This window comes from Chiloscyllium plagiosum, chromosome 22 (assembly GCF_004010195.1).
Source record: "Chiloscyllium plagiosum isolate BGI_BamShark_2017 chromosome 22, ASM401019v2, whole genome shotgun sequence".
Classification (NCBI taxonomy): Eukaryota; Metazoa; Chordata; class Chondrichthyes; order Orectolobiformes; family Hemiscylliidae; genus Chiloscyllium; species Chiloscyllium plagiosum.
In genome coordinates, this window is record NC_057731.1 from 12,704,716 (window position 1) to 12,716,395 (window position 11,680).

Genomic DNA, 11,680 nt, shown 5'->3' on the forward strand with positions numbered 1-11,680 from the left:
GATCCCGAATCTATTGAACTCTGGAAAATAATCACCAACGCATCCACGATTTCTCAAGCCACCTCCTTCAGTACTCTGGGATGTAGACCATCAGGCCCCGGGGACTTATCAACCTTCAGACCTAACAGTCTCTCCAACACCAATTCCTGGCAAATATAAATTCCCTTCAGTTCAGGTCCTTCAGCCACTGTTACCTCGGGGAGATTGCTTGTGTCTTCCCCAGTGAACACAGATCTGAAGTACCAATTCAATTCTTCTGCCATTTGTTTGTTCCCCGTAATACATTCCCCTGTTTCTGTCTTCAAAGGCCCAATTTTAGTCTTAACTATTTTTTTGCCTTTCACATACCTAAAAAAACTTTTACTATCCTCCTTTATATTATTGGCCAGTTTACCTTTGTACCTCAATTTTTTTCTCTGAGTATTTCCTTCTTAGTAATCCTCTGTTGTTCTTTAAAAGCTTCCCGGTCCTCCGTTTTCCCACTTATCTTTGCTATGTTATACTTTTTCTCTTTTAACTTTATATGTTTCTTAACTTCCCTCATCAGCCACGGCCACCCATGCCTCCTCCTAGGATCTTTCTTCCTTTTTGGAATGAACTGATCCCCTGCAACTTCTGCATTATACACAGAAATATCCGCCATTGTTCCTCCACTGTCATCCCTGCTAAGGTATTGCACCATTGAACTTTGGCCAGCTCCTCCCTCATAGCTCCATAGTTCCCTTTTATTCAACAGAATTATTGTCACTTCCGATTGTACCCTCTCCCTCTCAAATTGCAGATTGAAGCTTATTGTATTATGGTCACTACTTCCCAATGGCTCCTTCACTTCGAGGTCCCTGACCAATTCTGGTTCGTTGCACAATACCAGATCCAGAATTGCCTTCTCCCTGGTTGGCTCCAGCACCAGCTGTTCTAAGAATCCATCTCCGAGGCACTCCACAAAGTCTCTTTCTTGAGGTCCAATGACATCCTGATTCTCCCAGTCTACCTGCATGTTAAAATCCTCCATAACAACTGTAGTAACATCTTTGCGACAGGCCAATTTCAGCTCCTGATTCAACTTACATCCGACATCCAGACTACTGTTTCGGGGCCTGTGGATAACTCCCAAGAGGGTCTTTTTACCCTTAGTATTTCTCAGCTCTATCCACACTGACTCTACATCCCCTGATTCTAGGTCCCCCCGCTCAAGGGACTGAATATCATCCCTTACCAACATGGCCACCCCACTCCCTCTGCCCATCAGTCTGTCCTTACGATAGCACGTGTAGCCTTGAATAATCATTTCCCAGGCCCTGTCCACTTGAAGCCACGTCTCAGTTATCCCCACAATATTGTATCTGCCAATTTCCAAAAGAACCTCAAGCTCATCCATCTTATTTCTAATGCTTCGTGCATTCATATATAGTATCTTTAATTTGTTACTACCCTCACTCTTCCCATCAACTCCTATTTCACTCAACCTTACAGCATGATCCCTTTCTGAGTTTTCTGCCTCATTGATACAGTTGTCTTTCTTGACTTCCCTTGTTCTAACTTTCCCTTCAATTTCCTTCTTAAACATCCAGTTTGCCCCCTCCCCCCTGCTACTTAGTTTAAACGTAGCTGTGTTGCAGTAGCAAACCTGCCTGCCAGAATGCTGGTCCCTAACCTATTAATGTGCAAACCGTCTCACTTGTAGAATATATGCTTACCACAAAACATACCCCAGTGATCCAAGGATTTAAATCCTTGCTTCCTGCACCAGTTCCCCAGCCACACGTTCAAGTCCATTATCTCCCTGTTTCTGGCCTCACCAGCCTGAGGAACTGGAAGCAAACCGGAGATAACTGCCCTGGACGTCCTGCTTTTCAGCCTTCTTCCTAGTTCTCCAAAGGCCCGCTGTAGTATGTTCCTCCTCTTCTTCCCGACATCATTTGTGCCGACATGTACCACCACCTCTGGCTCTTCACCTTCGTCCTTGAGGATATCCTGAACTCTGTCTGTGATGTCTTTAACCCTGGCACCAGGAAGGCAACACACCATCCTTAAGTCCCGTCTGCTGCCACAAAAACCCCGGTCAGTTCCTCTCACTATGGAGTCCCCTATCACCATGGCTCTGTGCGATGTCTGACTCTTCCGCTCTGTCTCCACACCAACTGATAGAATCTAACGAAGGAACATTTGGTGTTGAAGGGGTTAGAGGTTGGGAGGATAGTCAAGGCCTGATGCAGTTGAATTTAAACACAGTGATGAACATTTTAATTTAAGCTGTTGGAGGGTCAATTTAGTCAACCACATTACTTAGGCTCTGCAGCCACTTGGAGACCAGACCAGGTAAGGATGGCAGTTTCCTTCCCGAATGGGCATCAGTGAACCTGATGGGTTTTTCCAACAATGGTTCACAAACTTCGATTAATTCCAGATTTTTATTGAATTCAAATTCCACCATCTACCGCGGTGAGATTTGAACCCCAAGTCACCTAAACATTACCTGGGCCTCTGGATTAACGAGCAATAATCCCACTAAGCCATCACCTCCCCATGTTAGCCAACCCATTATCAAAGTGCTATTCTGAGGGAAGGTCACTGGACCCGAAACGTTCACTCTGATTTCTCTCCACAGCTGCTGCCAGAACTGCTGAGATTTTCTAGAAATTTCTGTTTTTGTTTCAGATTTCCACTGTACTTTCGGTTTATTTCCCACATTATCGAAGCTGGTGTATTACCCCAATGCCATGTCATCTTGTATATTAACCTTTTGTTTAGCTCCATATCAAATACCTCCCGGAAGTCTATATATACTATATCTACACCTTGCTTGTTATATCTTTAAAGAACTCCAGGATGAAACTATACTGACTCTGTTGGATTGTTTTTGACTTTCCAATTGTCCTCTTGTTAATTCCTTAATAATGGATTCTAACAACTTTTCAATGACCTATGTTAAACTAACTGGTCTACAGTTTTCTACTTTTTGCATTTCTCCCTCCCTTTTTGAATATAGCAGCGTTTTGCAATCCCCTGGAACCTTTCTCTCATCCAGGGAATTTGGGATATTATAACAGTGGATCCACTGTCTGTTTCTGCCTTCAATTCCAATAGTTTGCTCAGTACTTTTTTTTCGTGGTGATGATGATTTATTCTTAATTTCTCCCTTTTTATAATCTCTGCATTACCTGTTCCTACTGGGATAGTACTAATGTCATCCACTGGGAATATTGAAGCTACATACTGACTTAGTAACTCTGCCATTGCTGGCTTCCCACTCCTTAGTCTCATGCTCCAAGGGGTCAACATTCACTTTAATTGCTCTCTTCACTTTTATATATTTACAGGAGTTTTTACTATGTTTTTTTTAATAGTTTGTGCGTTTTCTTTCATAATTTCCATTGCTCTTTTTATTACTTTTTCAGTAACCTTTGTTGATCATTTCCCAATCCTCCAGCCTGTCACTCACCTTTGCAATTGTGGTATAGCGTAGTTTTTGTCTTTAACTTCCTTGCTTAGTCATGGATGGTTTTTACCCTCTTGCTGTTTTTCTTCCTTTCTGAAATATAGTTTAGTTGGAAGAAATTGAATATCTCTTAAAACATTCATTACTGCTCACCAACCAACTCACCTTATAGTTTTCCTGCCCAGCGCATGGGGGCCAGATCTGTCCTTGTAACTATGCAATTACACTTGCTTAACTCCAGAATGCTAGCGTGGGATGTTGAAATTCTAGCATGCTATGATCACTCTTCCCTAGTCTCTACCATGAGCCTATTAATTAATTCTACATTGTTACACAATACTGAATTGTGTGCTTTCTGGTTGACTCCACACCATTTCACTCCAAGAACCAACCCTTAATACACTCAATGAAATTTCCTTTGAAGATACCCTTGCCAATTTGTTTAATTTAGCCTCTATACTTTCTTAAAACACCCATTATTATTGTTATACCTTTCCTCTAAGCCCCTAGTATTTCCTGGTTTAAACTGTGCCCACTGTGGATTTACTGTTTGGCAACCTAAAGATCACTCCTATTCGGGACTTCTTTCCTTTGCTCTTTCCTTTTTCTGCCCAGACTGATTCTACATCTTGATCCCCAGTGCTGACATAATTTCTCACTATGGCACTGATCCTATCCTTTGCAAACAAAGTAACAGCAGCTCCGTTTCCTTCCTTCCTTCCTTTCTATTCTTCCGAAACATTATTCGTTTTCTAAACCTGGTCTCCCTGCAACCTCATCTCAGTAATTGCCACCAAATTGTAACCATTTGTTTCTACTTGTGCTGTTAATTCATTAATTTTATTCTAAATTCCTTGTCCATTCATATATACAAAGCTATGAAATGCATCCTCTTATCAAATTTCCCTCCTCTTGTACAATTCCTAGGTGTGATATGACATTCCCTCATTCTTCCCCTTCATTTTAATCACTAGCCTGCATTCTTGTCTTCTCCTTTAACTTCAGTTTTCTAATTTTCCACACAACTGATTCCAGAGCCACCACTAAACCTCTAAGAATAACCCAGGTTCATCAGGTCTCTGGTCTCAGTATGATTCAGATGGAGCCCATTCCATCAGAATGGCTGTCCTCTTCCCCGATACTGGTGCCAATATCCCATGAATTCGAACCTGTTTCTCCCACACCAATCTTTGAGCCACATGTTTACCTCTTTAATCTTAATGACTTTGTGCCAATTAGCTTGAGGCTTGGGTAGTAATATGGAGATTGTAATCTTTTTTGGTTCTGCTTTTTAATTTAACCTCTAACTTCTCCTGTTCCTGCAGCAGAACCTATTTCCTTGTTCTTCCTATGTTTGTGGACCATATCATTGAGACCTTTCCCTTCCCACTTAAAGTTCCTCTGCAGTCCAGCTGAGATATCCTGAACCCGGGCACCAGGCAGGGAACGTAGCCTTCAGGACTCTTGATCTTGTTTGTTTGAATCACTATACTATCCCTGACATGTTTCTCTTTTCTCCACATTCTTGAATGGCTCTCTGGACAATGGTGCTATGATCCATTTGCTCATCCTCCCTACAGATCCACTCTCATCCATGAAAGGAGTAAGAATGTCAAACCTGTTAGACAAGCTCCAGAGTTGATGCTCCTTCAACACTACCTCCTGGATCCCCCAATCTGCCTTGCTCCTAGTCACACACTGTCTGTCCCTGTCTACTGACCAAATTCTAGGTAGTTCATCTAAAGGTAGTGACAGCCTTCTTAAACACAGTGCCCAGGTATCTCTCCCTCCTCCCTGATGTGTTGCAGTGTCTGAAGTTCAGCCTCCACCTCACCACTTCTCTGTCAGAGGTTCCTCAACTATGAGCAAGGCAGATAGGGGGATCCAGGAGGTAGTGCTGAAAGAGCATCAACTCTTGAGCTTGTCTAACAGGTTTGACATTACTGGTTTGGACATTCTTGTTCCCTTTATAACCACTTGGTACAGATGTGGTCACTATGGACCACAATGGTGTCCACCAGCTCCTAAATCACACATGTGCAACACACTGCTTGGCCCAGCACTTCTATTTTACTTAGCTGCTAGTTTGATTTTAAAAAATTTCTTACTAGTCTTTTGTAATATGTGAAACATTTCTCCTATTTTCTTTAAATCTGAGAACAATTTATCGTAGGCATTCAGATCAGCAGCTATTACCAACTACTAGTAAACTTATAGTTTTCCTTGTGATTCATTCTGTTTTGTCTCTAAGCCTGGGCCTCAGTTTATTCTGTAAAAAGACCTTGCAAGCTATGAACCAGAAAAAAATGCAAAAAGCACTTCTGCACTGAACTCCCACTGTGCTCCACATTCCTAGAAACACCGACTCACTCCGGCTGTGCTCTCTCTAACTGCTATTGTGAAGCTTACGGTTTGGGTTAGTTCAGGCTGGAGATGAAAATAGATGCGTGGACGAGGATTTCAGGAGATGATAGACTATGGAAGGCGCATAGTTGGGTGATTTCTTCTTTTGTAATGGCAACATAAGTCTACCTCCAATAATTGGTTTGATTCTCCTGAAGTGTTAAGTATTTTAATGCCTTTAAAATGTTTTGAACTGCTGTGTTTTTAAAATCCGATATGGCTGTTTGCTGCAGTTTGTTTTAGTCCTTACATTCACATTGTTTGCTCTTAGGTACTTACCTGTTACATTGCACTTGTAATTGTGTGGAGTGTCGAGAGGGTGAATTTACAGATAGTGAAAATCACTTGCCTGAATGTAGACGATGTCTGCAATGCCAGGAGCATGATGGTAAGTACGTGGTTTTTTTTTTTGCCAAAAAAGCACTTCTGGATCTGCTTCACTAACTGCCTAAAGTTATGTGTACCAAATACTGAAAGCATTCCAGTTAAATAGAACCAGATTCATAGAGCACCAAAGGTCACTTGGCCTTTTTGGCTTGTGCGGCCAAATTAAAAAGAAACCTCTTTTCTGATGCAGGATGGCTGTGAAGTCTGACATTTGTTGCCCATTTCTAGTTGACCAATAGTTAACTCAATTGTGTTTCTTACTTGGTCACCTTAGAAAGTGGTTTCCACTCTGCAATGTTTTATTGGAATATAAATTAAATTCCCATCTGAGGCATCCTTTTTTAATCTGCCTCCACCACCCCTTCCAAGTAGAATGTTCCAGATCCCAACAGCTTGGAACATTGGATTAGATTCCCTACAGTGCAGAAACAAGCCCTTCGGCCCAACAAGTCCTCACTGATCCTCCGAAGAGTAACCCACCCCAGACCCATTTCCCTCCAACTAATACACCTAACACTATGGGCGATTTAGCATGGCCAATTCACCTGACCTGCACATCTTTGGACTGTGGGAGGAAACCCACACAGACACAGCGAGAATGTGCAAACTTCACACAGACCGTCACCCAAGGCTGGAATTGAACCTGGGACCCTGGCGCTGTGAGGTAGCAGTGCTAACCACTGAGCCACCATGCTACCCAAATTTCAGTAACGTCTTCATCTTCCTTCATGGTTCTTTTACCAACTTGTTAGGTATTTAAATTCTTACTGATGGAAACATTTTCTTGTACTTACTGTATTAGAAAAACTTTCATAATTTTGAGCACCTCGACTAAATCTCTCCCTAATCCTTTCTGCTCTAAGAAGTTTCATCCCGGTTTCTGTAGTATCTCCACAAATACTCTTGATATTGAAAGAATAGTGGATTGTTTTATGGCCATTTGGCAATTTATTAAACTTCAAGCTTTTGGAATTGTGGCATAGGGTTGGATTTTGCAGTTTCTGAGAAACAAACAACAACAGTTGGTCATTACACTTAACATGTCCGCAGATCTTTAAGTTGAGGCTTGCGTTAGAACCTCTGGTGATGAAAGAAGCCTTTGAGTGCAGTGGCCTGTGTAGCACAGAGACTAAACCAGGAAGGAGCAGTTAGACTATTTAATAAAATGCCTAACCAGTTATAGAAAGGGAAACAAATAAATAAATAGTAAGACTGAGCGTGAGGGATTAGAGAGATGGAAAGAGAAAGTGAAAAAAAAAATGATTTTTATTTTAATTAAAGCCTGAAAGAATGAGACTCCACATTTGTAAAAATTACATTTCAGATGCAGAGAGGTTGTTTGGTCGATTATAGCGTAGGAAATTTAATTCCACTAGGATGAATGAGTCTTAATATTTTAGATGAAGTTAGTGGGCATGTAATAAGTAGTTCTTACAGCTTTATACCCTTTTGTATATTTACATTCTGAGTCTCTGCTACAGCAAAGCTTTGAGAGTAGCAGGACACTTTGGACAAGAGTTTCCTGATTTCTGTGTTTGACTGTGCATGTGAGGTTGCTGGAATCTGTCCAACTTAATTTTCTATAAGAGTGAACAGTGATAGCCTTACCATGATTGCTACTGAAAATTTTAACCAATCAATTGACAACTGCAGCCCTTAGAAACCCTTTTGAAGCAAAGGGTTTCTAAGCCAGCTCAGCGTATTATTTGTGGTGAACCTTTTTGTAAGATCTGGGCTGAGAAAGCTTTGCAGAGTTGCTGCTCCCCACAATCTATTCCTTCATGAAATGCATTGTGGAAGACCTAACTAGCAGGTAGAAATTGAGTTACTGGTGTACTTCTGAAGCAGGGCTCAGACTCTGCTTCCCACTGTGTCTTCAATGAAGGAAAAGGTCTCACAGTGGGAGCAACACTGAAATTTTACTGCCCTGGAGGCTTGTAACTTCCACTGGAAGTGAACATCAGATTAATAAGGAACTCATGAAGGAAGAAGGTGGGAAGCAGTTTCTAAACAATATTGTGAAAATGTAATTGGTATGAAGTTCATACTGGTTAGCTGTTGGCTGAGTGATGCCAGACCACTTACTCATGAGGGCAATGGTGCTTACACAGCAGGCTTGCATTGAAAGCATAGAGAAAATGAAAGAAATTTATAAAATCATCAGGGGTACACATAGAGTCAATGGTAGGTGTCTTTTCCCAAGGGTGCAGGATTTCAAGACTAATGGGCACCAATTTAAGGAGAGAGCGGAGAGATTTTAAAAAAGACATGAAGGTCAAATTGTTTACGCAGAGGGTAGTTCGCATGTGGAATGAACTTCCTGAGGAAGTGGTGGATGCGGGCTCAATTGCAACGTTTAAAAGACATTTGGATAGGTCTATGAATAGGATTGATTTTAGGAAGGACATGGCCAGGAGCAGGCAAATGGGACGAGCTTAATTTGGGATTATGGTTGGCATGGATTGGTTGGACCGAAAGGTCTATTTCTGTGCTGTATCACTCTGACTCTAAAATGTTCATGATGTCCACCAGCATGTAATGCTGATTTGATGTCACATTTATCATTTTGGAGCTCAGTGATTTTGCTAACATCCTCTTTTAATTATGCACAATTGAAAACAGCTTCAATGGCAGGCAGGAGCTCTGCGCCAACACTGTTTAAATGGATTGCCAACTAATCAGTTGGTTTGCTGATTGAATTTAGTTGGGCGTTGCCACAGTTGCGTAGGGATCTGCTTGGTAAAGTTTTATAATGTTGCAAAAGTTTCCAGATCACGGAATAGGCGATGCTGAAAGACTTGGCCCTTCACATTTTGTACAAGACCCCATTACTGCTAGAAATAGGTGCACTGGGAGCCGCTACCTTCGAGTGAGTAAAGGTTAGGGTTAGTGGAGTGCACATATGGTTAGTTGAAAGGACAGGAGGAGGGTGGTCAGGATCTGGTGGGTGGGCTTTGGAGTAAGAATGGTGAGCTGATGCCCTGGTGGGAGAGTCATGACTTATGGAAAGTCCATGTATACCACAGCAATGGCATGACTTGGCTTGACCTTTTCAGTTAAATTTTCAAACAACTACAGCAAGTTAAACATGAAATCCATGCTAACTCTTCCCAATTGAGCCAACTTTTTCCATGTGACTATTCATTCAAACCCAAAAATGGCTTCCAGAAACTTCTCCATCACTCATTGATTTGTAATTGTTGGGTTCATTCTTATTTTTGAACAAGGATGTGCTCTTTGCAATTCTGCGGTTCTCTGAAAAATGTCTCCATCATTTAGGGGATAGCCCATTGCACAAGTTTTATGGCATGCAGCTAAAGATCAAGAAGAGGTACAGGTGAAGAAAGGATAGATACAACTTAAGCAGCCCCTTTCTGCATGTCAGTGAATAACCTGTTCAAGTGCCATACTAATAACCATAGCCTCAATTCAAGTGTCAGTGGGTGAACATTTAGGGGATATGAATCATTGTTATTGGGAGATTTAGGATGACAATAGAATGTAAGCTTCCTGAGTAAGAATAATTAACTGGGAGAGAGCTGATTTTAGTGGACAAGAATAGAACTGGACCTGAGAGACTGGAGCAGAACTTTGTTGGGAAAAACGGTTGCTAAATAATGGTCTACTTTCAAAATGGAAATGTTTTAGGTATATTCCCTCGAAAGGCAAACAATTCAGAACTCTGTGGATGATAAAGGAAATAGAAATTAGGGTAACAAACAGAAAGTGTGCTTTTAACAGGTGTCAGGTCAAAAATCCTGTTGAGATGGTTCAGAGGGGAGGTTGGAAAATTGTTTAAAAAAGCAATAGAAATTACAGAAAGAACATTTGCAGCCAGCTCAACAGGGAATCTCCAAATTTTCTATCATGATTTGAGTAGTCAAACGGTGGTAAAAGGAGGAATACAGTTGATTAGAGATGGGGCATGGCTGAGGTATGAATATTCTATATCTGTTTTTGTGAAAGAGGTAGATGTCATCTGGGCCGTAGTGACAGAGGAGGAATCTCTATTCCAAGATGGCTTCAGAATTGGCAAGGAAGGAATGTTGGAGAGACTGGTATTAAAAGGACTAGGACCAGATGAAAGGCATTCAAGGATATTGAAGGAAGAGAGAGTAGGATTTAATGGGAAACTGACCATAAATCTTTCAGTCTTCCTCAACTCAAGGGACTTGCCAGGCAACCGCAGAATTGCAAAGAGCACATCCTTGTTCAAAAATAAGAATGAACCCAGCAATTACAAATCCATGAGTGTTGGAGAAGCTTCTGGAAGCCATTTTTGGGTTTGAATGAATAGTCACATGGAAAAAGTTGGCTCAATTGGGAAGAGTTAGCATGGATTTGATGTTTAACTTGCTGCAGTTGTTTGAAAATGTAACTGAAACGGTCAAGACAGGTCATGCCATTGCTGTGGTATACATGGACTTTCCAAAAAAAAGATACAGTGCTATGCTTGTGGAACAAAAGGGACAGTAGCAATTTGATTGAATAATTGGGAACAGAGAATAATGGTCAATGAATATTTTTCAGGCTGGAGGAAGGTTTGTATTTGGAATTTCCCAGGAGTTGGTATTGGGAACCTTACTTTTTCCTGAAGTATGGATCTAGGTTTGGAAGGGAAAGTTTCAAAGTTTGTGGATTATACAAAACTTTGAAGCTTCATAAACTGAGGAGGATGGTGCAGAATTCAAAAGACTGTTGACATTGTAGTGAATAGATAAGTGGCAGATAAGGTTCTCTGCAGAGAAATGTGAAATGATGCAGGAAGGATATGGACAGACAAAACAAAGTAAGGAGTATTATTTTGAAGGGGGTAGAGAACAAAGGGACCTGGGTGTAAATGTGCACTGTGGTTGCAAGACAGGTAGAGAGAGTAGTTAATAAAGCATACGGTGTCCTCAGCTTTATGAAGGGCATGGGGTACAAGAGCAAAGGTCTTGTTGGGCGTCTCACTAAAGGAAGGATATGAAGACATTGGAGAGATTGCAGAAGAGATTTACAAGAATGGTTCCAGAAATGCTGAACTTTAGGGTATGAGGATAGTTAGAAGGGGTTGGGACTGTGCTACTTGGACAGAAGAGGAGATCTGAGAGCAGTTTTGAAAATTGTGAGGGGGCTGAATAATGTAGATCAGTAGAAAATATTCCTGTCCATAAAAGGATTGAAAATGAGAGGGTATTGATTTATAGTGATTTGCAAAAGAAGCAATTGTAATGGGAGGAAGTGAGGACTGCAGATGCTGGAGATCAGATCTGAAAATGTGTTGCTGGAAAAGCGCAGCAGGTCAGGCAGCATCAAAGGAGCAGGAGAATCGACGTTTCGGGCATGAGCCCTTCTTCAGGAATGAGGGAAGTGTGCCAAGCAGGCTAAGATAAAAGGTAGGGAGGAGGGACTTGGGGGAGGGGCGTTGGAAATGCAATAGGTGGAAGGAGGTTAAGGTGAGGCTGATAG

At 41.5% G+C, this 11,680-nt stretch overlaps 1 protein-coding gene across 3 annotated transcripts in view; it reads left to right on the forward strand.

The window, feature by feature from the left end:
- LOC122561061 (tumor necrosis factor receptor superfamily member 6-like) overlaps positions 1-11,680 on the forward strand; it is a 65,584-nt gene that overhangs the window by 19,326 nt on the left and 34,578 nt on the right. For all 3 annotated transcript variants that reach the window (XM_043712418.1, XM_043712419.1, XM_043712417.1), the window contains exon 3: positions 6,114-6,230. In XM_043712418.1, coding sequence (XP_043568353.1) covers positions 6,114-6,230 — 117 coding nt within the window. The remainder of the gene's footprint in view (positions 1-6,113; positions 6,231-11,680) is intronic.